This window comes from Gobius niger, assembly GCF_951799975.1.
Source record: "Gobius niger genome assembly, chromosome: 8".
Classification (NCBI taxonomy): domain Eukaryota; kingdom Metazoa; phylum Chordata; class Actinopteri; order Gobiiformes; family Gobiidae; genus Gobius; species Gobius niger.
The window spans coordinates 12,477,585-12,504,052 of NC_136859.1; the positions used below are offsets into that span (position 1 = coordinate 12,477,585).

The 26,468-nt window shown below is 41.8% G+C and overlaps 2 protein-coding genes and 1 long non-coding RNA gene across 3 annotated transcripts; 1 reads left to right on the forward strand and 2 right to left on the reverse strand.

The window, feature by feature from the left end:
- Positions 1–62: 62 nt before the first annotated feature.
- setdb1b (SET domain bifurcated histone lysine methyltransferase 1b) lies at positions 63–14,731 on the reverse strand (the record flags this gene model as incomplete). Its single annotated transcript, XM_079562286.1, has 24 exons — positions 63–217; positions 328–416; positions 1,231–1,475; positions 1,560–1,669; positions 1,756–1,775; positions 1,902–2,107; positions 3,220–3,378; positions 3,562–3,786; positions 3,871–4,040; positions 5,819–5,935; positions 6,018–6,108; positions 6,875–7,136; positions 8,312–8,597; positions 8,702–8,821; positions 9,713–9,914; positions 10,176–10,296; positions 10,499–10,689; positions 10,764–10,837; positions 11,327–11,525; positions 12,391–12,555; positions 12,672–12,777; positions 13,528–13,559; positions 13,644–13,807; positions 14,529–14,731. 24 exons carry the CDS (start codon positions 14,729–14,731, stop codon positions 100–102), a joined length of 3,675 nt encoding a protein of 1,224 aa, XP_079418412.1. The 3' UTR covers positions 63–99.
- Positions 14,732–21,095: 6,364 nt separating this feature from the next.
- LOC306966654 lies at positions 21,096–21,892 on the forward strand. Its single transcript, XR_013793124.1, has 2 exons — positions 21,096–21,418; positions 21,755–21,892. It is a non-coding gene; the product is annotated as an uncharacterized lncRNA (long non-coding RNA).
- Positions 21,893–22,753: 861 nt separating this feature from the next.
- LOC306966836 (uncharacterized protein) lies at positions 22,754–26,015 on the reverse strand (the record flags this gene model as incomplete). Its single annotated transcript, XM_079561652.1, has 3 exons — positions 24,235–26,015; positions 24,033–24,152; positions 22,754–23,029 (listed from the first exon to the last, which is right to left on the reverse strand). Exons 1-3 carry the CDS (start codon positions 25,954–25,956, stop codon positions 22,754–22,756), a joined length of 2,118 nt encoding a protein of 705 aa, XP_079417778.1. The 5' UTR covers positions 25,957–26,015.
- Positions 26,016–26,468: the final 453 nt, after the last annotated feature.

Consider the following 26,468-nt stretch of genomic DNA (forward strand, 5'->3'; position numbering starts at 1 on the left):
AAACAGAACTTTTACTTCAGAAACATTTAATGTAAAAACATTTTATTCAAGTGGACAATAAAAAACAATAAAACATAAAGAGCTTCTTCCTGTGGTTGATCACAGGAGTCTCCCTCTGCACTCGGTGGAGCCACAGCAGCAGAGCAGCACCTTGCCCTCCACACTGCCCACCTCGTAGTTATAATCCCAGGTCAGCTCAGAGCCCGCCCGGATACGCCTGGAAACAAGTCATGAACATAATGTGACCAAGGTTTGACATTTAAACTAACAAACCGGCTTTACCGTCTACTGCATTACTGACAACTCAACTACACAAACGTTACTTACTTGCTGGCGAAGAATGCCACCCAGGGAAAGCGCAGATCGTGCGTGTCCACAAACACATTTTGGACAAACAGGTTGGGACTGCAGCTGTGCTGTAAGATACAACGTGAAGAGCGAAATGAGAGGCGGCAACATCACATGATGCATGTGCAGGATGCACATTTTGTTCACATTCTTTAATCAATGAATGTGTCGCCTCTGCAGCATAAGTATGAACAATGCAACAAAAATGATGGACTTGAACATGAGCCGGGGATTCACTTTTCATTGTAAAATTAGCTTTACATTTGTGTGTAAAGTACCAAAAAAATAATTGATCACAAAAAAAACTTTTGTATTTTAGGAAACATTTACTTAATTTTGTGTTTATTCCGATAGATCAGGAGTGTCCAAAGTGCGGCCTGGGGGCCAAATGCAGCCCTCAGATGAATTTTTGGTCTTCTTCTTCTGCTGAATCGGTGCACATCATCAGAGAAGGTCCTTTTTATTGAAATGTAGTAATTCTACACAATTCTAACCGAACAACTAACATTTTATTGTGAGACAGAGCTGGCATGAAGGTTTTAAGCATAAATAAAGATAAGGGGCACAATATAAACCTCTGCTAGTCAAAGGTTTTGCGGCACTAACCACTGATCTATGGCCCTAAACCCGCTTCAGCATGTGGCCCCCCCGTGAAAAAAGTTTGGACACCCCTGCGATAGATCATGAATGGTACTTTATCTTCTTTCTCCTAAACAGCTGAACTATTAATTGTTAGAATTTCTTTTAATCAACTAAGTTGATGATGATTAATCGATTAATCATGAACTCACCGATAGTATCAATCAGTGAAACATTATGCCCGGATTGTGTATTATTGAGAGTTCCTCAACTCTCTTTAAATCCAGTGTTTGCTACACTTACGTTGAGGTACCGTCCCAGATTGCCTTCAAGCTTTGCATCAATGATATAACACGACTCTTCTCCGTCAAAGAACGACCGCGTGTTCCTGGGGCCGCTGTCTTTGCCTCCTCCACTCTGGCCCTGCTGCTTCCCTCCCTGTCCGCCCGCTCCTCCTGCTCCAGCTCCTCCGCTCTTCACCATCATCCCGTGGCTTTTCAGGGCGAGTCCTCTGGTCGATTTTACCGCCACCTGCTTTTTGACCACCGCTAAATCACAGGACAGTAACAAAGTTTAGGTAATTCCAGGCAATGCATTTACCATTTCCTTTTTGTGTCATAATGAATTCCTACTTGGGGCTTTGTCTTTCTCTTTCTCTTCGGATCCGGAGCTGATGGTCTGAACATCATCGCTGTCCGACAGTGTCATCACGTCCTGCTTTTTAGGATCGGACTTCACTTCACTGCAACAGATCAAATAACACATAAGCGACTGTTGCAGGGTTTCAAAGGCATTTGGTCAAAAATATCAACAGTAAATCACACACACCTTTTTCCGTCTCCAGAATCCTGCAGGAAGAAGGAAAGAGGATTAAAATACAGATATTAACCCACAGACATTAGTAAGTTACGGTAGGTTTATTTGGAAAGCACGAGTCAGACACCAAGCAAATTACAGTAAAAGAGCAATTGTACCTTTTTCAGTCCTTGGTTGGTGAGCCATGACGCCACTTTGCTTTTCCCAGACTCCTCAGGCATCGACGGAGGCTTACTGTGCTTACTATCCCCCTTGGAGCTCATTCCGTCCTTACTGGCCACCCCGTCCTTACTGGTGATGCCGTCCTTACTGGCCATCCCGTCCTTACTGGCCATCCCGTCCTTACTGGTCCCGTCCTGACTCCCTGAAATATAGAATGGAGAAGAACAGTCAGAGTCAGGGCTCGGCAATGGGTCCTCAATGGCAATCTCAGCTTTGAATGTTCCTCTCATCTTCATGGGGCTTTTTAAACGTCAGTAGCAGCGGTTAATTAAGTGGCAGTTACAGTGCCTGGTGTGGAGTTTGGAGGAGCGCAGTAGAGAATACTTGTTTTCCACTCCAGTGTAATCAATTACACATTATTTTTTTCTTTTGCTTGATCTTGATATATTCATGAATCATGGCCGTAAAAGCTACACTTGTTATTTTGAATTAATTGGAAATTAATGAATCCAAATTTGATTGAGCACAAAGAGAAAAGAGTCCAGTAATTCCAGCACCATCAGCGCTGGAAATACTGGACTCAGACAATTTGTGGTTTTGTAATAAGCTCATGTTAATTCATGTGTTACTAATTAATGACACAGTGACCTGCATTGGACTTTTCATCTGTCCCACTTAAGGTTTCTGTAACAGTGACTCACTGCAGCTGAAAAGTGCCCTGTTCGTAACATTGTGCTCAATGTTGTGAGCAAATGAGCGCTATATGACGCTCTGGGAGAGAGATGGAGAGAAAGAGGCGTGTGTCAGATACAGCACACGAGACACACAGTTACGACCTGACCTACGCTCTTTTAAGACAGTGTTTGAACTTGCCATTTGCAATGTTTGCTTTGTAATTTCATGCAGCTTTAAAGTTTACCTACACATGATTAGCTGAACAAAGAAAGTTTCACTCCTTGCCTTCAGTCAGTCTCTCCCACCTGTTTCAGAAGCGTCCGTGCTCTCCGTCCTCTTTCCCTCTGTCCATTTCTTTGTTAAAAAAAAGCTTTAAGAGCGGGAAACCCCCGTAAAAAGCCAAATCTTCTCCTCCCTGTCACCATTAACATTGCTACAGCGCTGGGAAGAGTGACCTGCCCCGGGGCTTATGGGAAATGTAGTTCTAAAAGTCTTTAGTTTATCTGCAGTTAAAGTCATCTCGGGACCAACAAAAAAACATCCCCCTTGAGTCTGACATGTCTGCTTTAGTCCATATCACTTACGCCTCTCCATAAAAAGATGAGATGAGTAAATGAGTCATAAAGTGACCGTCCTTACCTTTTGCCTGACCGCGAGTGGTGTAGCTCCTCCACACAGAGCTGGAGCTGAAGTACTTCTCTCTCACAAAGGTGTCGTCTGAGCTGTCGCTCTCATCTTCACTTTTTGAGTCCTTACCGTTGTCCCCGCTGCTGTCCCCCGATGAGCTTGAACCCCGGGCTGAGAGAAGGCCAACAAGTTTACACCAAGCAAGATGGAGGCCAATATTATGTATTATCACTATTTTATCAGAACATGAAAGCCACATGTTCACTGTTTGTTATAGTAAGAACTTGAAACTTTATGTAGATACTAGGGCCATTTTAACAAAGGTATGACAAAGCATGTAATTCAGTTCAGTACTTTTTTTCGAGGGGCGTCCTACAGGGTTTCCCGATGCCAATGCAGAGGGCTGGACTTTCATCCTGGACACGTCCACGCTGCTCCCTTCACTGTCGGAGCAATGGGCCTCGCTTTCATAGCCCTCTTTGAAGTTTTCCACACTCTCGATATGGTCCAGATTAGCGAAGTACTCGTCGCCCATCTCCAGTCCTTCTTTGTCCGCAAAATCATCCGTCAATATTTTACCTTTGAATAGAAAGGGAGACAATAGACAGTCAGGTATACTCAGGTTAGTCCATAAGGGACGCTGTTGTGGAAATAGTTTCTTACCAGCGTAAATACAAACGAACGAGCCCTTTGCCACGTCGTCCAGACAGCGGATGCCCCAGCCTTTGTTCTGCGTTTTGAAGAGCTGTAGACGCACTTGCAAACCGTGCTGCACCAATCGGTTTGTGCACTTTTGCGGACAACATCTGCACATCTTATTACACTCATAAATCCTGGGTAGAAAATAAAAGGACACAATAAATAATGAACAATGTTTGGAAAAGGTTCATAATTGCTAAGTGCTACTGATGTGACATTCATGAACGGCTCTTTAAGGTGAACGGTTCGAACCAGATCTCAATTGTGAAAAGAGAAAATTGTTTTTTTTTCAATTTTACCCAGAACTCCCTCGAACAAAGACCCAGCCCAACAATGGAGCAGGCAACAAGTGAAAACTTTTTACACTAAAGTCAGGGCCAAATCCACTGAAAATAATTGGTCAGACAGTTGCATCCTCTTTTTATTAGTTGTGGCTCAAGATTTTATTAAGTGTAAATATCAGTCTGCCTTTAAAGAGCCTTTAATCAATCACGTATGAGATATTTTTGCGTTGTGTGGCTGGTGTAATGAAAACTTTATATTAAAGCAGTACTAATAACCTTTTCGTAGTCCCTCTGGGGGTAATACAAGTGTAAATGGGATGATTGGAGAGTATTTCATCTCCCCCTGGTGTCTCTGGCCAGAAAACCACAATTGCAACTTCGCTGCCAACGGGTCGGAGTCACCAATACACACTAATGGAATCATGAAGAAGAAGCTAACAGGCTAACGGGCAAAGCTAACTGCGGGCTGGCACCACTCACAGTATCTACAGCCAGGTTTGAGTGAAAAATATATGTGCAATATCCCTCTCTCCCTTTGTCTTTTCTGTCAGCGTAGTATTTACTCTTGCGGACAATTAATGAGTAAAAAGAAAAAATCGCAACATGCTACGAGACCCGCAGTGGCGCTTATGGCCTCTAGGGGCATGAGTTACTTAGTACTGCTTTAAAAGAGCCAGTATTTTTGAATGACTACTAAGTGCTAAGTGCTAATGTTTAAAGGGGGGGTATTATGCAAAATCGACTTTTTCAAGCTTTACATCATATTATTATGTCATTCCCTCATTAAAAACATGCCTGAAGTGTTGCCTTGGCACATTCACGTATTTTTGAGTGTCTGTAAAAACTCTGATGGCAGCCATTTTAGGGATAGGTTTGCCTGAGTCCTCCTAGGAACGCCTCCACCTCCCGGAGACGCCTCCGAGCTTCCGTCACCAGCCGAGTAACCAACCACTGCTCCTCAGCAGAACCCCCTCCTCACTGATGCCACAGACAGCGTGTGGAGGGGGCGTGTCGGAAAGGCTCAGAGGTTCTTAAAGAGACAGAGGCCTATTTCAAGACATTCACTACAGCCATTTTGAGAGAGCAATTTTATACAAGGCAGTTTTAATTTACTGCATTTACAGACCAACAGAAGGTTTCGTCATCATTGTAGTGTGCTCTAGACTGGTGCTATGTGATTGAAAAAAGCATAATACCCTCTCTTTAAGAATGAATCAATAGCTGAAATCAGAACACTTTGTGGTTTCTTTAGATGAGAAGAGGTTACACAATGAATACATTTGTTATAAAAGCTTGATTTTTAGGAACAATAACTTACATACATAACTTAAATACATAATAAAACATACATTTTGTGACATCTGTGACATCAATTAAGTATCTATCTTTATATCGTCATAGTCAGGGATATGAACATGTATAATTTTAGCAGTGAAGAATTCTACATTAAGAGATTTATTTATTTGTTTTCACCAATAACACTTAAATTATAAATATATGGAGGTGTAAATATATTGTTATATGGAATTTAGCCTAAACTACATACTGCATGCAAACAAAATAAATAAACCATGCCCCAAACATCACCAAAGTCCAATTGACTCTTGGCCTTGAATGTAATATCTCACCCAGTGGGCAGACACTCCTCAAGTCGTTTGTGTAAAAATCCAGCGTTCTGATTGATCTGTGCTCCCGGGGTGCACCCGGTCGCCTGCAGGGTCAGCTGGTGGCAAGAGCATTTGGATCTGCAATAAAACATGACGGCAAAAGTCAAACCGCAAACAGGAGAAGAGAGATTATCGTGAGCCGTTACAGCGAGGAACTAACTTGTCCTGACAGCCATCGGTACAGTTACACCCAACCAGGAAATCTGAGCTGGTGTTGATGTAGACGCCGTCCTCAGGAATTCTCTCTTTACCTGGAAAAGAAAACGCATATTTTTAACTTGTTTAAATAGTTTTTGACCAAAAGTGTTGGTTAAAGGGACTAGATGGAGTTTATGTATTTTCCTCCCCCTACATGTTCCAGCAATGTGCTAATGTGTAGAATGAGCCCAGACCTGTTCACCACAACTGGCTCTAAAATCCTGCACTGTCGCTCAAAAAGGTGTTAATTCGGGTCCTAAGTGCTGTCATGCACGAGCTTAATATAGAAACTGCAATTACACATAAGACCTGAGGTGGCAGTAGTGAGTATAAAAACATCAACTTCCATCTAGTCCAGGGGTGTCCAAACTTTTTTTCACTGAGGGCCACATACAGAAAAATATACACACAACTGGGCTGCAATCAGTAGAGGTCAGATATATAATTTCCCCTCTATTGTATTAAAGTTAGCAAGTTCAATAAAATGTTAACTATGCTTTTTAATTGAATATGCGTATATATATATATATATATATATATAAGTAAAAAAAAAACAGCCTTCATCACAGCTTTCTTTTAATGGATTTTCATTTATTTCATATGTATTCAATTAAAGCAAAAATATATATATATTATATTATATTTTTAGAAACGGCAGTGGGCCAATTAAAAGTGGGCCGCGGGCCGCAGTTGGCCCATGGGCCGTAGTTTGGACACTCCTGATCTAGTCCCTTTAATGACATGAAGACGACCTAACCAAATTTGAGGAGGAGAGGATTATTTACCGTTTAACATTACTTACACGGCAGCTGTACTTACTGTAGGCAACTTTCGGTGGCGGAGTGCCGTCGATCTCATTCACACACGACAGCGGGACGTCCTCTCTCCCTCTGGTGATGTCTGCGATGTAATAATACGGCCTCTGTGGATGGAAAGGCCGGTCCACCAGAACATAGGGGTCCAGGCAGAACATTTCCAAAAATATGAAGTCACAATCCGTCATGAACAGGTACTTCTGGATCTCAGCCATGGTGCGGAGACACAGCCCACACGGAGTTTTATAAATCACATGGAAGGACATCTGTGCAGAGAAGAGGCTGGTGGTTAGTTCATACCTGACTTTAGTCTCCTTCTTCTGTACCCTGCTTTGTTAAAGGCTATTATACTTTCTGCAGGCATTTATCGCTAAATCTTCCTTACACTTTGTTGGTTAGAAAATGCAATATTGATCTAAAACAGCTGGAACAAAATAACCAGTAGTTTCACTAAGCCTCTCCCTACTTCCCCTCCTCTTGCTCGCCTTTTCCGCGCAGCTGTTTCTAGGAGCTGTTGAAGCTTTGGCACGTGATTTTACTCTGTGATGAAAGGACTAAGCTTAGCAAGACGATATCAGCATTAACGATATGAAGCCACACAGAAAACAGATGATAAAAAGCTGTTTCAGATTTACCTTCCACACATACAGCCTCATCACAGAAATAAAAAATGGGGGGATTGGAGGCGCAGTGGCTTGTGGGATGGCACATAGCTCCTAATCGCCTATGCTAAAAGAGTTATGATAGTTAGCATTGAGGATCCTTTCCAAACCTCCTTCCTAACTGACAGCCCTATTCAGACGCTTCTTGTCATGGCGGATGCTGACACACACAGAATAGCCACTGGAGAACAGGGTTTATACAGGCAGAAGAAAGTCCAATTTAATGATTTTTGATGCCATTTAATGCCCACATACTATATTTTAATGCTACAGAGACAAAGAGGAAAAAAGCTGCACATATTTAATTTCTTAAGAGAGGAAAGAGCCAACTTTATGTTGATGTTTTATTGATTTTATCTGCTCAATGTTCAATTGTGAAGCACTTTGAATTGCCCTGTGTATGAATTGTGCTCTACAAATAAACTTGCCCTCTTGCCTTTTTAGCAAAAAACATTTGGTAAATTTCAGCCAAAACGGCAAATGAACATGTTTTAGAAGATAATTTTGGTATTTTCAATTAACTGGGTAAAAAGAAATTCATAATTTTCCAAAAAATGCAGCTTTAGTGCCAGTTTGAATCAATGACATTTAAGGCTTTGATTTTGGCACATTCATTCAATTGTTTTGAATGCCCCTATGTGAAGATCTAAAGATTACCCAAGGATTGTAAAGCGACTACAAACACAACTCCAGGTATGTTTTTGGATGACAGAACAACATTTTAACACGGCCAAAAGCATAATATGGCAAAACAATATGCACAGTTTGCTCAAACGCACCTTCCGATTGACTTTACGCCGTCCCGTCATGCGTCTGAAATCGTACAGCAGAGGCACGAGGAGGGGGTTCTTCCCTCTGTGCTGGTCCAGTTTCGTTGGCCGGATTCGATTGAGGCAGGACGCCTGACAGGTGTGCACAAAGTAGAAGACGCGATCGGAGGGGGCGCGGTACGAAGGCTGGTGCGGGATGGTGGCGACGGCGTGGCTCATGATGGGAGAGTTGGGCAGGATGGGCATGATGGGCTGGGGACGCTGGTAGGTACTTGGAGGGCTTAGCAACTTCGGCCTGTAGATAAAGGCCAGATGTTCAACTCCCATTTTATGCTTTATTCAGACTTAAATTAACATAACAGTTTTAGATACTGAACAAAAGCACTGAGGCAGACTCACGGTGACAAGATGCTGCTGCTGGGACTGCTAGCGAGAGACTGCATAACTTTGGAGGCGTGTGTGCCACCGACCCCAGGGACAAATGGAGAGGTGCTTTTCTTTGCCATCTGATGCTTGGAACTTTACAAACGACAAGTTGCACAGACATTTGGTTAGTTTTACATCGTCACCTTCATTGTCAATTCGCTTTCGTACACTTCCTGGTCAAGATCCTCTATAACATGTTTAGAAACGTTATTGGTCCAAAGAAAGAGGTGAGCTGAATAAACAGAATCCTTATCTAGGTCATCAATGGACTAATGGCATATTTGTTACCAGCTATCATATTTATTTGGACAGTGGTTTTGCATTAGGGCACGACCGATATATTGGCGGATATTTGGGCATTTTCGATATTAGACGACAAAAAGGCCGATATTATCAGAACGAAAAGTGATAGAGGTCTATCACCTATTTTATATATCTTATGTTGCTTACAATTTAGGAACCTTAAGAGACAAACTTACTGTTTCAGTCTTTCAAACAAGCTCCCTCTGAAGTAGAGACTAAGAACTAATATACAGCGCCCCCTACTGTCACAGTTCAACACTGACACATTTACAAGCATAATACACAGGATTATAGACCAGATATTTTTAAACATTCGGACAAAAATGTCAGTGTTGCATATCTGTCGCCTCTATTGGAGACCTATTCACCACAACTGCCTCTAAAATCCTGCACTGTCACCTTGTTACTTTGGTCCAAATTGTCGTCATGCACGAGCTTAATATAGAAGGTGCAGTTACACGTATGACCTGAGGTGGCAGTAGTGAGTATTCAATGGCCAACTTGCATCTAGCCTCTTTAACTATAAGCTATTTGAGAGATTGAAAAATAAATGTGTTAATGAAATTACTTATGATATCGCCCTATACATTGGCTATCGACCATGCCAACCCCCTTCATATCGGTATTGGAATCGGACCCCGAAGATCCATATCGGTCAGGCCCAGTTTTGCATAGACTTACTCGACACGTGGAGGTTGTACCGGCTGGGGTGTGAGCAGTGTGGTGGTTGGCTGTAGCTGTGGAGGCTGCAGGATTTGCGGAGGCGAGTGCATTTGTGTTGGTGCGGGCTGGATGAAGGAGGGCTGCGGCGTCTTGACAGGAGACGCCCCCAGTGCGCCCTCACTGGTGTACTGAACCACGGGGCCCTTGGTCCTCAGTGCACCTGCAGATTACAAATACATTATATTTGTGTACGAAAATAGGAATAGATGTAGTATTGCACATGGGCTTTTCCTGTATACATAAAAGAAATATCAAATGTTGAGTGCTCACTTCCAGCCTTCACACTATCAATTTAAAGCACTTTTTGAACATGGAAAACAATCCATTTAAATTCTTTATACATACTGTAGAACACAAACCCAGAAAAGTGACCATTATACAATTATACAATATAAGAATAAAAGGATGAGTGCTTCATTACCCATGTTGGGCCGTGTCCTCTGGTGGCCAGCGAGCTTCTTCTCCTGTGCGGTCATTCGGAGGTTGAACATAGGCTCTAACCGCGTTGAACCTCTGTAGATCCACTCACTTCTCTTATCATCCTGTCAACCATCATCAACATAAGTATATTAGAATATGTTCACCCAAAATTAATAGTTTGTATAGCATTTCATGGGCCCCTCTGTGCGCCGTATGTCGGAGCGTGGGCTGGCGTTTTGAGTGGTGAAAACAAAATGAAGCATGATGCCACTCCAGGTCTGTTTTTGATGAGGCTATAACATTAAAACAAGGTTAAAAGCTCACCAAAAACAAGATTTTAACCAAGCTTCCTTCCACTTCCTCGACCCTGCTTTTCCACCAAGTTCCCTCCCATTCAGTTTTGATAATCTGCCCGACTTTCAGAAGCACCATTGGCCTGCTTGGATAGGCGGTAATGTACTCCTCAATAAAGTCTCGGCATGATGCATCTTCAATGTCTTCCCATGTGCGGTTCACTGTGAAACCAGGTAAAAAAAAAAAGGTATAAGGTTTTTACTACTGACCAGAAAAATATTTAGTGTTCACTTACATGGTCGGCATATTGGATAGAGATCCCGTATTCCCACATATGATGCATAACCATCATCAAAGAAAACCAGGAACCTGTTTAAAGTGAATAAAATCCATCCATCACATGCTGTATGTCCGATTAAAACGACAGACCTAATAAAAAACATTACTAGCCGTCTTCCACACAAGTCGTTTGATGATCTCAAGAATTTGTTGACAAGAAAAACAATCCAATCAAGCTCTCCTTACCAAATGCACTCAGAATGAAATGGTTACTGTGATAATGAAGAGATGATGAACTTGGTTGGGACATACTCTAAGGAAGGAACCTGACCCTATCACCAAAACAGCTTTCTTCTGGACTCCTGAAGGCAAACGGAAGAGACAACACCCCAAGACCACCTGTAGGCGGACAGTGGAGGCTGAGATCAAGGATAATAATAACCTCACCTGTCGCTTTCTGCAGAAAAAGGCAAAGGACTGGAGGAGGTGGAGGGGCTTTGCTGCTGCTCTACATGCCTACGGTGCACCGGGCAGTTAAGTAACAGTCTATCAAATGCAGAGAACATTACGTCTACTGACCTCATACGATTCTTATTGCTCGGCATTTCAGCGACTATGCCAGCATAAAGCCACTCGGAGCTCCCATCCTTGTACTTGGCGACGACACGGGCGCCGACGTACAGGTTTTCCAGTATTGGGTTGAAGGTGAAAGCAATATGATTTCCGGAGAGGAGACTCTTGCCTTTGTCGAACTTCACTTTATACTTTTCCAGGCCATCTTAACATTAAACAAATAAAAAATGAACACATTACAGTCATACTTATTAATATTGTAAAATCAATTAGAATGTAGGTTCGGAAAGTTTTATTTTCATTATTTATTTTGCAGTAGTTGGATACACAAATCATTAGCATTTTTTTCCATCAGTAAAATTTCTAAACCAATTGTCCCGCAAAAATGCATAAAAATACAAAGGTTTCAGTTGCTCCCGACAATAGCTGTGCTGTTTTTGGTCATTCCTTAATGTTAAGGTCAGTGGTGAATTTCATTCATGACATAGACAGATACTGCCTATATGTAACTGTAAGTGAAGTTTTTTTTTTTTTTTAAAGCAGTACTAAGTAACTTATGCCCCTAGTGTCCATAAGCGCCACTGCAGGTGTCGTAGCATGTTGCGTTTTTTTACTCATTAATTGTCCGTGAGAGTAAATACTACGCTGACAGAAAAAGGGAGAGAGGGATATTGTACATCCAATTACACAATGGAGATCATATATTTCACAGGCTGTAAATACTGCTTAAGTGGCGTTAGCCCGCAGTTAGCTTTGCCTGTTAACCTGTGATTCCATTAGTGTGTATTGGTGACTCCGGGTCAGAGCAGGGAAAGTTGCAAGTGTGTTTTTCTAGCCAGAGACACTGGGAGAAATGAAAGACCCCCCCATTCATCCCCTTAACACTTGTATTACCCCCAAAACGACTACGGAAAGGATTTATTAAGGTAAACAAGTTACTTAGTACTTAGTAAGATTTAAAAAAAAAAAAACATTTTCAGTTTCAGACTTCAACATAGCAAATAAATAAATAAATTAATCTATTTCTATATCCAAACAAATGTTGTTGCAAACTAGTAGAACAATCTCACCGCCAGACGAAGGCACGGCAGTGAGCAGTGTGCCCGTGTGCCAGATCTTGGTGCGCTTCTTTCCCAGGACGACCATCCCGACTTTGAGCTCGTACTCTTTGATGTTTGTGTGGCTCGACTGCTGCACTGACTGAGAGGGGATCTGAGATACAATCACGGCCGGTGCTTCAGGGTGAACACAGAAGAACAGGATTTGAATAAGCGCTCACATAACAAACACAAAAAATTCCATTGTTCTTGTTATAGTTAATCTGTAGTAGTTATATGCCAGGTGTCCTTACCTAACGGTCTGCCAAGTGAAGGTCCTGGTGTTGTCTTGTTGACAAACTGGACTAACTGCTGGACGTGTTGAGTGCTTTTCTGCAGAGCTGCTGAGGCATCTTTCATCTGTCATGTGAAGAAACACCATATTTAGTGATACTGTACATTAGGGCTGTGCAATTAATCAAAATTCGATTACGATATCGATTTTTACACTAAATTACAAATTAGTATAATCTTTTTTTTAAATAAAATATTATTATTATTTTTTTTTTTGCAAAGCAGACTTGCATTATTTCAGGCTGCTGGGATTATTTTCCCTTCACATTTCACGTGCTATGGCTCATGCTTTTGCCTGACAGAAAAACAAACAGCGCTGTGTGATGATGTCATCAGGCCGCGCTGCTCAGTTTACTTGCGCAGGTGTGCAGGCTGGCCAGCAGGGGGCAGGTGTGAAACACCATACCACATTTTAACACTTTTTTGTGAGTAGTCTTGAATTGCCAAAGATAAAGCAACAGGAAACCTAAGTAATTAAGGATTACGCCTTACAATATAGTTCCCTCTTTTATCCGCTTAGAAAATCCACCTTGTTTAATTTTGTGTAATTATACTTTGTAGTGTAACACTTCACGTAACCATTTTTAAATAGAGGAGAGGGGGAGAGCACTGTGCGCTGTGTTTACGTGATTGAAGGCACGGGTGAAGATCAGACAGGTCCTAAAGAACTCGTAAAAGCTAAGGTAAGAACATATCTCAGTATGTAAAAACGGTGGCCTATTCCTTTAAATTGTCTGGCTGGAATAGGGGGTGGGATTATCATCAAACGTGTTTATGGAGCAGTTAAATATTCAGTTTTAATACACATTTTCTTACCGGTGAAGCAATAGGTGTCTTGGGAGGAACCACTAAAACACAATTGTCCAGAAAAACATACATGAAAAAACAAAACAAAACAACATTAAATGCCTAACTGCAGCTTTCGGACTTACAGCAGCCCACAGCGATCACGTCGTCATCATCATCATCGTCGATCTCGATGACCTCAGACGACAGTGGCCCTTCACCGCCGCCTTCCTCCTCCGAGCTGCTCACGTACACCAGGCCATTCTGTTGGTAGGTCGCTCGCACCAACATTTCACATTCATGCACTGATCTGAAGACAAAGCCAGACATCATTAATAAATTAACATCTCCGAGTTGATGACCTTCAGTTAAAACGCTTGTCCAAAAAAACGATGCTGTGACAGAAAGACCTTGTGCTTTCATTTTTTCATTCTGTAAAGGTGGGCGATACTGACAAAAAAAACAACACCTTAATATGTTATGGGATTCTTGACATTTTTGCAAAACATATCAAATGTTCATTAGCGCTGATCTAGCTGGGATCACAGTGGCAAGGTTAGGCTTTTCAATAAAACCAGATTATACTGCAAATATTTCTTCTTATGTTGCTGTTGTGTAAAACATCAAACTCGATATTATATTTATTGCATGTTAGTAACAGATATAAACCATTATTACACTTATAGACCCGTCATGCTCTCCAACTTTTCATACCACCTCATAAAATATTTGACCTTGCCACAGAAATTAGGGGAAATTTCGTTATTCAAAAGCAAATTGGACATTTTTTTGAGCAAAAAGAATGTAATGTAATACCACCAGGCCTGGATCAAGATTAAATCAGGGCTAGGTTGGGGGAAAAACGATCTAGAATGAACCTAATTTGGATAAAATTATGTTTTTTTTTAATTAAAGTGAACCAAATCTATACAAAAAACACAACTAGCAGCACAAAACTTGCCAGCAAAATGACAAATTGAGCAGTACAGAGATGAAACTTTGTCAGGGTCCTAAAAAATAAATGTACTCACTGGTTGGCATCTTTCAGCAGAGATTCAGTTATTGCGTTTTCTTCCTCCTTCTTCTCAATAGATTCTTCAAGTTCTTTGAGTTCGGCTTTCTTCTTTTGCACAATCTCACTCTTCTCCACAGCCTCTTCTATCCACTGTTTCAACTCAGCCAGAGAAATCCCCAGCTCTTCCTCCACACTGGAGTTCCAGTCATCCACTTCCATACTAAAACAGGCAGGAGAAAAGCATTGAGAAATAAATGGTTTGCTCCAGATATAATGTAAAAGTCAGTGTTATACTGATCAAAACATGTGGTAATACTTAAACGTTAAGTGACGATCAACGGTGGTTATTATAACTTTATGGCAACCTTAAACTGTATTTTTATGAGTAAACTTGACAAATAAAGATGCCTTTAAACGGCATTTGCAGCTAGAGTGCTGAAGGCAGAGAGATAATCATTTTAATCTACACCAGTATGGCCACTGAAAAGAAAATCTAAATGATTTGGGACGAGGGCTAACATGTTAGCGTTGCTTTAGCCCGGACAATGTTTATTGTGATTAACCTGCTCACAAACATGCGAAACAAAAAACATCAACGATCGAGATTATACTTTCGGATCGACAATGCAGGCTGCACATCCGACTGAACAATTAAAGCCACAAGCAGCATTTCACTCTTACCTCTCACTGCCCTCCATCCTTTCGGCATCTATGACAACAGCGCTAGCCGGCTAATGCTAACAACAGCACACGGGGGCGCTGGGTTTGCTGCACGGGGCGTCTGTAGTGAGTGGAGCCGTAACGTCATAATGTCCCGTTACCTATCGCCCATTCGGGACATCAATAACTTCTAACTAAGCTCACTACCAACCTTGCGCTCTGATTGGACGCCTATTTCCCTCGTTATAAGAACATGTTCATGTAATATAATAATTATTTTATTGTTATGAAGTTATGGCAAATTGATTTTCTGTAGACCAGGGGTAGGCAAGTTTGCTTGATGGAGGGACGATTTTCTGCATGGTAAAAAGACCAAGGGCCAAACCTGACAATTTTAGCCAAAAGTCAAGCACCACTTTCTACAAATGACAGTGCTGTGCATGATATATGACCTATTTTGGGGTTCTGATTGGACATTTTTAAAAAGGGGGTATTATGCTTTTTTCAATCACATAGCACTGATGATGACCAAACCTTCTGTAGGTCTGTAAATGCAGTAAATTAGAATAACTGCCTTGTATAAAATTGCTCTCTCAAAATGGCTGTAGTGAATGTCTTGAAATAGGCCTCTGTCTCTTTAAGAACCTCTGACCCTCTCTGACACGCCCCGTCCACACGCTGTCTGTGGCATCAGTGGGGAGGGGGTTCTGCTGAGGAGCAGTGGTTGGTTACTCGGCTGGTGACGAAAGCTCGGAGGCGTCTCCAGGAGGTGGGGGCGTTCCTAGGAGGACTCAGGCAAACCTATCCCTAAAATGGCTGCCATCAGAGTTTTTACAGATTACTCAAAAATACGTGAATGTGCCAAGGCAACACTTCAGGCATGTTTTTAATGAGGGAATGACATAATAACATGATGTAAAGCTTGAAAAAGTCGATTTTGCATAATACCCCCCTTTAAGTAATTGAAGGTATTTCTCACATTTTTACAGTACTTAACCGAAGACATTTTCTCCAGTTCGACCTTCCCAAAATCTAAAAAGCTTCTTTAAAAAAAAAGAATCAAAAGAGTGACAAAAAATGCAACAAGAAAAGCAACAAATATACAACAAACATGGAGCAAAAAAAATGTCAAAAAAGTGAATCAAAAATCGCACATCAGTTTTAGGCTGTTAGCTCCGGTCGAGAAGCTTTTACATTTGGGGAAAGCTGAACTGGAGAAAATGTACTTGGTTAAGGTTAAACTCCATAACGTTAAAGCAAGTAATAATATTTCTCAAAATCATCTTGATGGCCAAAGGTTCTATGCTGGAGGGTCAGATTTGGCCCCCGGGCCTGACGTTGCCTTCCCCTGCTGTGGACAATAGACATGATAGATTGGAGTGTAAAGACTGGTGATATTAAGGGCATAAATGACCAAAGCTTGCTGTCTGCATATTCATTAATATGATTTTATACTCATGCAGTTTAAAGGGGCGAGTTGCAAGTTGGCCATTTTATACTCACTACTGCCACCTCAGGCCATACGTGTAACTGCACCTTATATATTAAGCGGCAATTCGGAGTAACAACTTTTTGAGTGACAGTGCAGGATTTTAGAGGCAGTTGTGGTGAATAGGTCTGGGCTCATTCTACACATTAGGACAGCGCTGGAACATGTAGGGGGAAGAAACTACAAAAAAAAAAAAAAAAACATTTTTAAACGCTGTATAGTCCCTTTAAAGGAATAGGCCACCGTTTTTACATACTGAGATATGTTCTTCCCTTAGCTTTGACGAGTTCTTTAGGACCTGTCTGGTCTTCACCCGTGCCTTCAATCACATAAACACAGTGCAGACGGCGTTAGCATTTAGCCTCTCCTTCTCTCCACTATAGCTCCAAAACAGGTCAAGAGAGAAGCTACCAAGCTCTTCCACGTTTTCCCTATTTAAATATGGTTACGTGAAGTGTTCCACTACAAAGTATAATTACACAAAATTAAACAATGTGGATTTTCTAAGCGGATAAAAGGGGGGACTATATTGTAAGGCGTAATAATACCAGGAGTAATTTGGCATCCGCATAGTAAAGTGAAGATTACTGCGCAGTAAAGTGAAGATTACTGCGCAGTAAAGTGAAGATTACTGCGCGGATTTCGAACTACTCCTGGTATTATTACGAAGAGCTTGGTAGCTTCTATCTTGACCAGTTTTGCAGTTTAAAAACGGTGGCCTATTCCTTTAAGGCTGCTGCAGTTGGGGCAGTGTACTGTTCTGATCTCTGCATTGTGGGTTCGAGTCTTGGCTCTTGACCTCTTGGACATTGATAATTGGGGGATAAGCTCAAAAAGAAAATGGAGCAAGTCTTGCAGTTTGGTGGGTCAAAGCAAGACACATTTGCTTAAAAACTATATAAGATATTATGAATTTGTTTAATTTGCTTTCATGAGAGACAGACTTCTCCTATTTAAGATTTATAAAACTATGGATTTGTTGTTTATCTCTGAAAAGAAACTGAACATTTTTTGCTGATCTTACCTTATTGTTAATGTTGGTTTAATTTGACTCTTTATAAAGTATGATCCATTGAGGGAACGCTAGAAATGGTCTAAATTGATAAGAAGGATGGAGAATCAAAAGCCTAAATGGCTAAATGATCAAACATGGGACAAAAATGATCCACATCATCCCTCTTGCTCAGATTGCTCCTCTTGGTATACAGTCGTAGACACTGCGCTGTAAGGATCCAGGACCATTTGGGCACAGCGCACTATAGTCACCAGCAAGAAGAAACACAGGAGGGAGAAAAAGAAAAGCACAAAACCGAGATCCACGTCTATTTCCAAACGCCGAGTGGGAACGGTCGGTGTTTCCATGTCCAAAAAGTTGCAAAAAAATCTTATCCTGAAGTGTACCTTGGATACAATCAACAGCTCAATATCCAGGAGTGATTTAGCTACATCTTTTACGCTTGAAGTTTTATCTCGGGATTCCTTTAGGTACTTTGCTGTTGACACCTGTAGCGCCCTGTAGTCATCTTCCCGAAGAGCATAAGAACATAAGATGGGTGGGAGGACACAGCGAGCCTCATTTGGCACCTGTGTCCCGCATACAACTTTAATGAGGAATTTGGTGACGGCCCTGAAGGCACCTCCTGAGATTAGAACACCCCGGAATCTCTAAGGCAGTAATCCGCAACATTTACTCAATTACATACTTGAGTAACCTTTGTGTTCCTGTAGGTTTTTTCCCGCAGTACTTTATCCATGGTTATATTTTTTGAAGTATCAATACACTGACAAGAGAAATATTGATGATTTTGGCTCCTCTTCCCCCATTTGAGACGACATTGTGGTGTTTCTTGTATACTACTTCAGGAATTAGGCTTTTTCTTGCCATCTATTGTTAGAACTTATTTGAATTTTCATTTATTTTGAGAGAGATTTCCACCGTTATACTTTTACTTTATTGAGTAAATGTTTATTCCATATTGACTGTATAGGCTCAACCCATCTCTGCCCAGTACCATGAATATCTTATCTGTGGTTGAGTAAGTCACAAGATGCCGATACAGGTGCAACTGTTGCCTTTATACAACTTCCTGGGCACCAATGAAGTGAAATAGCGGGACTGGAGTCAAATGCCTGACCAGTGTAGAACAACCACAAGTGGGACAGGTCAGTATCCTCCTGCACACGCACAGAGTGACCCTTGTGTAGGTCAAGGCATGGACAACGAAAGAAGTTCTAAAAAAAAATGCGGAAAAAATGCAACCTTATATGGAGAGACAAACAGTGAAAAGAATGAGTTTAGTTATAAGGAACAGAAATGGTAAACAGGGTGATAAGAAGACAGGAAAGCTTGGGGAGAAGAAAGAGGATATGACGCCTTTGTGGCAATCCACTTGAGAGGGGAAACTGATCCTGGCCCAAAAATGCAGATTGCTTGTATTCTGATGCCACCAGAGAGACACTTACAAGTTAAAAGTAAAGTGACTCCAGGCAATTAGCAACAAAACTTCATAAATATAGACCAGCGTGGGAAGGGTTCTTAGATGAATGGCGTTTCTGGTGGGCTTTGCGAATGTTGTGCATTATCTGAAGGGCAAGTAATCTGATTGCTATCTGATCCTTCATTCATTTGCATGTGTCACTGAGGAAGATACAGCAAAAATAACCAGGAAAAACATCAACACAAAATTAAGCATTCATTTAAGACACTTCACAGAAGTTTGCAACCATTTCATCAATCTGATTAATTCATTGAGATTTGAATAGTTTGAATGTCCATATTTCAGTGAGTATTGTGATTAGAAACACAGCGGAGGGTCAAAGATCCCAATTTAATGATATACTAAGTTTGAACAATAGACCTTTGTGCATAAAGCGCTGTGTTGTATCTCCTACACTGTGTGCGCACTGGAGCTTTGGGGAAACCAAGCTCTGTGCTACAGGCTTCTCTGATTTAAAAGCGCAAGAATTTGGACAAAACAGATGCTTTTAAATCCACAAATGAACAGACACAAAACTGAAGAACATGTAAACACATCACAGGCAGAGAATCATACATGGAGAGGACACCTTGATGTCTAGATCTTCAGTTAAGTGAGTGTGCCCACCTCTACTTTTTACATCAAGGGACTGCTTGAACTAGAGGGCCACAGATCAGACAATCATTCAACTGGGTACATTTTAGACGTTTAACGGGTGCCAAGCACCTTTTTTTAGATTTGGAACCTTATTTCCAGCTCTGTCTCACAATAAAAAGCTATTTTTTCATCCTTTAATGTCAATTCAAAAAGAAGCCTGAGGGCCACCAAAAAACTGGGGGCCACACTTGGCCCCAAGGCCATACTTTGGGCATCCCTAGCCTAAATGAACCATCCCAACCAGTATGTTCCACAACTGGTCTTCTCCAGGAGGCTGTGACTCAGAGAAGCCAAGGCCAGAAACTGATCCCGATGCACTCCATAAAGTCCGAATGAAGGAAACGGATACAGGCCAATCAAAGTTGCACAAGTGTGTTGTTACATCACCTGACCCTACGAAACAAACTCCTGGGCAGTGAGTACAGAGCAGGAACCAGCACTGGGCATTAAGCAACCAGCCAAATGTGGGGAGATTTCACACTTAGTATCAAAAAAATGTAGGTCGAGTACTTTGGCCAACCGGATTAACTATGGGATAATTCTTTTTGGAAATGTGCAGGTTTTTATTTGTATTTTATAAAACACATTTTGAAACACGAAATGAACATAAATGCAACATAATTGATAACATAATACAATAAAGTAACTGACAGTTGAAGTTCTGTTAAAGTGACAGTGTACTGGATACAGCATAAACTGTTACATCCCTCCCTGTTGAAAAGTCATTGTCGCGATGACAGTTCTGATGATGGAGTTCTTGTAAGGCATTTTGTTGGCCCAGTTGTATCTCTACTCCGGATTACAGCCGGTGACCGTGGCAGCAGAATATTAGGGAGTCCAGCAGCACAAGTTGGAATATGATAACCAGGGGCAACAGAACCAAGAAGTCTGGCCAGAACCCCACCAACCGTTCTGCACATAAGGTGGTCCAATATTTAAAGAGGGGGTATTATGCTTTTTTCATTCACATAGCACACTACAATGATGACGCAACCTTCTGTTGGTCTGTAAATGCAGTAAATTAGAATAACTGCCTTGTATAAAATTGCTCTTTCAAAATGGCTGTAGCGAATGGCTTGAAATAGGCCTCTGTCTCTTTAAGACGCTCCCTGACCCTTTCCGACACGCCCCCTCCACAGGCTGTCTGTGGCATCACAACACTCCGCTCGTTGTCTCCACAGTATTGAAACTACGATCGGTGCATTTTAATTTTTATTGTTGGAAAGGACCTACTGTTTATCACTTTGTGAACAATGGCCACACAGGATATGATTTGGAGACGAACCTTCCACACCGGACGCCTGGAAGGAGCTCTTGCCTGAAAAATAACAGCTGTTTGGAGGCTATCTAGTCGCTCTTTGCTACTGCCATGCCCTATGGATCTTTAACTATACCCCCATGGACGACACCAGGATCTGCAGGAGCCCATACGATTCAAAGACGGACATTATCTGTGCAGGTGGACAATGGTTTTTCAAGGTTAACCCGTTAGCTTGTTATAATCGACTACAGCTCATTGTTGATGAAAAGTCTGCAATAAACCACAAATGTGTAAAGCCAGGCTCATTGTGTGATCATTGTAAAGGCTGCTTCAAGTAGTTGCCTGCTTTATTGACTTTATTTGTGCATAATATGCTGCCTGTTCATTGAATGTTGTGAAGGTGAAGGTTGTTAGCTTGTCGCGGCTAATAGTGCCTTAGCTCCGGGAGAAAAACACTCGGCTACGACTCACTGTAGATGAAATGTGAGCAATAAACTACGAAATCAACAAGCCTGGCTCCGTGTGTGATCATCATAAAGGCTGCTTCAAGCAGTTGCATGTTTTACTGACGTGATAAGTGCACAATAGGCTGCTTGTTTTCAATGAAACGTAGCGGCTAACAGCTAATACTTGTTATCTTCGACCCATTGTAGATGAAATGTGAGCAATAAACTTCCAAATCAACAAGCCCGGCTCAGTGTGTGATCATTGTTAAACGGTTCTTTATGTATGTGGTGGTTTTATTGACTTTATTCGTGCATATCTCTCGTTTTCACGTGATGACTCGAAGTTTAGCTTAGCATTAGCTTTCTCCGGAGGCTCTGTGCATCACCAAGGCCCTAAGACATTCCCAGCGCAGAACCAGTCACTGAAGTGTTCTTGTCACCGGTTTTAATGCTGGGTGTTTAGGTAAAAGAAACACTGATGTGTGTCTTTGTAAAAGTCTCAGAGCTGCTGTAGCTCCGGTTCACAACACATGAAGCTAATCCTCCATGATGACTCTGTTCACATCTTAGGGCTGGACACAGTGGGGAGGGGTTCTGCTGAGGAGCAGTGGTTGGTTACTGGGCTGGTGACAAAAGGTCGGAGGCGTCTCCAGGAGGTGGAGGCGTTCCAAGGAGGACTGAGGCAAACTTATCCCTAAAATGGCTGCCATCAAAGTTTTTACAGATTTCTCAAAAATACGTGAATGTGCCAAGGCAACACTTCAGGCATGTTTTTAATGAGGGAATGACATAATAACATGATGTAAAGCTTGAAAAAGTCGATTTTGGATAATACCCCCCCTTTAAACTAAGAATTTGTCCATGTCCATAACATCCTTAGCTCCACATTTGATCAGTTGTCCGTCATATTGATCAATTCCTCCACCAGATGGCACCACAGCAATGATTTCTATTGCCACTTGAACTTTCCTTTTGAGCCTTGAAAACATTCTTGTGGGCTGCCTATATTCTTCAGCAATTCCAGCAGAAGAACAAATACTTTTGCTGAAGGCTATTGAGATCAGGAAGCGAGACAAAAGTAAAATCTTCCTAGACTTTCACCTGGTGTGATTGACTTCTCTAAAAACCACTATGCTGCAGCAGATACAGATGCAGTAAAGTGGTCATGCATGGGATCCACTGCTGATAAGAGGCATGTCCCACATGTCAAGTGACACCTCTGACGAAGGCAGTGGTACCACTGTCAAAGCTTTACATGCATGAACTGGTCTTCTTGAATCGTGAAAACTGACTTTTTTTCTGCTCTGGTGATGGTCTTTTCTTTGGAGCCATAACATGTGCAGACTTCTGTGTGTGGCTCAAGTCCCTTGTATTGTTGACAGAGGAGAGAACGTCAGCCATCATCATTCTCATGTAGCTCTGGTCCTTCCCAACGGCCGCTGGTCTTGCTCTGAACTTCTTGGGAACTTTACTCCACGATATTTTATATTTGGGTTCACCAACTCTCTCCCCATCCTGGATCACAGCCTGTTCAAGCACATACAGAAGGTTTGTGTTACACTGTGCTTACAATTAAACCTTTAAGTTTGAAGATAGTACAGTATGAATGAAAATAAATAATTTATTATTTATTATATAAAATTATTTATTTATAAAATTATTATGATAAAAGTGGATTTTAATATCTGAGTTCAGACTAAAATGAACCACAAAACTAAAACAGATGAATTTCAGAACATGCTTGCAGAGGTTAAAATTACATATTGACAGGTTAGTGTACAACAGACAAAATAGCAGCCTTTTGCAATTTTCCAATTACTGCCATTAAAATTGTGATTTTGAATCAATTGTGATCAATAATAACAGCTTATTATTTAACCTCTTAACCCCCACCCGAACTGAGATCATTTTCTCCAGTTCAGTTTTACCCTAATCCATAAACTCACAGACTATAGGCCAGTGTAAAGCCTCATTTGAAATAAAACTAATCTAAACAAATCGTTTTCCTTGCCACCTTTTTGACATTTGACCATTGGTTTTTGTCACTTTTTTGTGGCTTTTCTGTCAAATTTTTAATCGCGTTTTTGTCACTTTTGTGTTGCATTTTTGTCATACATTTTTATCACTTTTTCTTGCATTTTTGCCACGTATTTGTTGCTCTTTGTGTCTTTTTCATTGCTTTATTTGCTACGTTTTTGACGCTCTTTTGTTGTATTATCGTCCTTGTTTTTGTCTCAGTTTTGTTACTAGTTTTACACTTTAGATTTGGGCAAAGACAAACTGAAGAAAATGTGCTTAGTTCAGGTGGGGGTGAAGAGGTTAAATCTTCTCGTCACTATATCATCTTACATTTTTTTTAAATAGACAGGACAAAATTAGACGGTAGATTATTTTATCACATAGTTCACCATACAATTTTGTCTCCAAATCTCAGTATTGTCACTAAAATCTCAATTATACGTCTCACATGTCACTGATGGTTCTCCCTAAAATGTGCCCAAATTACAACAGAGGAGAAGAGTTTACGTACCTGCTCCCTGTTCACCTTGTCATTATACTCCAGCGCAGCGAGCATGGAGGCGTGGACCATCCCATCATAACCAAAGTGAGTGTTCTTCGGGAGGTACTTGAGGTACATGGAGTGGTACGCCTACATTTGAAATAGAAAATTGAGAATGCAAGTTATTTACCAGTGTTTACCAGTACATTGATACAAAAGAAGAATTTTATACCTCTAATGTTGTTGTGTGGATGCCTTTGGTGAGATGGTCCAGGTCTTTCAGGAGCTGCTTGTCTGTCACAATCTTCACCAGTACGCTGTGGGCTTCACTCCCAGGATTCAACCACAGCTTGTTCCTCTGGCTCTCCTCGTCAAGGGGCTCATGGGCACAGCAGTGGTAGTGCCTGTTCCCTGGCCAGTGGTGTCTGTTGGTCACATGATGTATCACTGACACCCACTTCTCCTTCAGAAGCACAGCGTCCTCCGCACAGGTCTGGGCACACCACCACAGATGGTTAATGATGGATGGAATCCACACACCAATACCCTCACACCCCCTTCTCTTTGCCTCTGCTGTCAGTTTTTCAGACAAGCCGTTTGCCACATGCCACGGGTCAAATTTGTGGACCTTTTCAGGATTATTCATCCTCATCTCTTTAATAATTTGAGGATGTCGGTCAGTGGAGATGGTAGAAACTTGCACTCCGTTATCTTCGATTGTTTTGAGAGCCTCTTTAAATCCAAGCAGTTCCATGGCATTAGAGTTTGACACTTGGGTGGCGCTCACAACTTTGAAGTCCACGACCTTACTGCTCTGTGCGTCTAAAAACGTGTAGGTGCAGTATTTGGCTGAGTGCCCTGGTGAATCACACCTGCCGCCTCCACAGAGCACCACCTCTTGAGATTTCAGATCAGTCAGCACTGCCTTCCGCTGGTCGATCCAGGTTTTCTTGATAGTAGGAAACACAAACGATTTTCTCAGTGCTGTGTATGTGTCTTCACTTATCGTTTTGAGGTTCATATGACAGCAAAACCTCTCAAACTTTGCAAAATGGATGCCACTGAAAAACAAGGATGCTGTTAGAAGCAGGTTTCCGGCCCCTTTGGTCCCACGCAGAGTTGGCTGAGCCTGCCAGCGGTACCTGCAGCTGTTAGCACAGGTGAACTCGAGGGTCAACTGGGATCCTTCATTCTGTACTTCTACTATGTCTTCTTGAGCAATGAGAGAACCGCACTTTACACAACGCCCCAATAGTTGTTTTAGCTGATCTTCAAAAACCATAAACACTCTGGGGGGTGACTGGGGCTGGCTGAACACACTGGACTCATCGGGTGTAGGGCTTGACAGATCTTCTGAGTTACCGTCAATATCTCCATCCATGTCGATGTCACCTTTACAGCTGTAGTTGTGGTCCGTCAGAAACGAATGGACATTAGATTTCTCCTGTACAGCCACTTGGGACATGGACATCTCCGTTTGAGTGGACGCATCACACATCATAGGTGAACACTGCGCACTTATGGATGTCAGGCAGTTTGAAGGCGGTTTAGCGGTGTTTACTACCTCCAATGCAGCGGACCCTCCATTTTTCAGGTACACGCCCAACACCCCCCATCTTCCGAGTCTTTTTATCCGGCTATCGTTCGAGACTCGCGAGCGTTTTGGCTCCTTGTGAGGAAAGACGGTTGGCACTGCTTCCCGTTTTAGCCGTCGCTTGTACCCAGCTTGACCTGCGAGCTCTTTCATGAGCTGCGGGCGGTGAAAGGCCTCGAAGGCATCGGCGCTGAAATGACTCGAGCACAGACGCGGGTCTTTGGGCAGCTCAACTCTCCCAACCGCATCCTCCCACACTTCTCTCAACTTTTGTTCCTTGGGGAAGATATGGAGACTTATCTCGCTTCCTTTGTTCCCTTTGGACTGGAAATTACAGCCAAAAGCCACGCAGTGAGGCATTTTGATGGGTAGGAGCTCGCTTTGTGTACTCTGTGCTATGCTAGCTTTGCTCAACGTGCTCAACAGACGGTATGGAGGCGGCAACCATACAACGTCATGATCCCAGAATGCATTGCGCACGTGAAAAACATGGCGGCCCCCATGTATCAAATTATGTGGTAAACAAACACAAGAAATGCTTATTTCTAACTTTGTATTTTAATAGCAGAGGTTAGCGGTAGTATTTTTTAGACAAAATTGTTGCTATAGTCAGGGTTCATTTTAAGTTCTCTGCCAATACTGCGTGTTTTTTTTTAGAAGTTATTATAAATTTGACAGCTTGAAATATGCTAATTTCTTGTTTTTTATTTTATTATTCTTTGTTTTTATTCATTTTAGTTTAGGTTTAAATGTCTATACTCCACATGTACCATATTAAACATTCTCACATCATCTAGTAGTAGCCTTTCACGCACTCCTTATGTACTGAAGGCAGTTTGGGTTCAGTTACACGGGTTTAGTCATCCATTTGA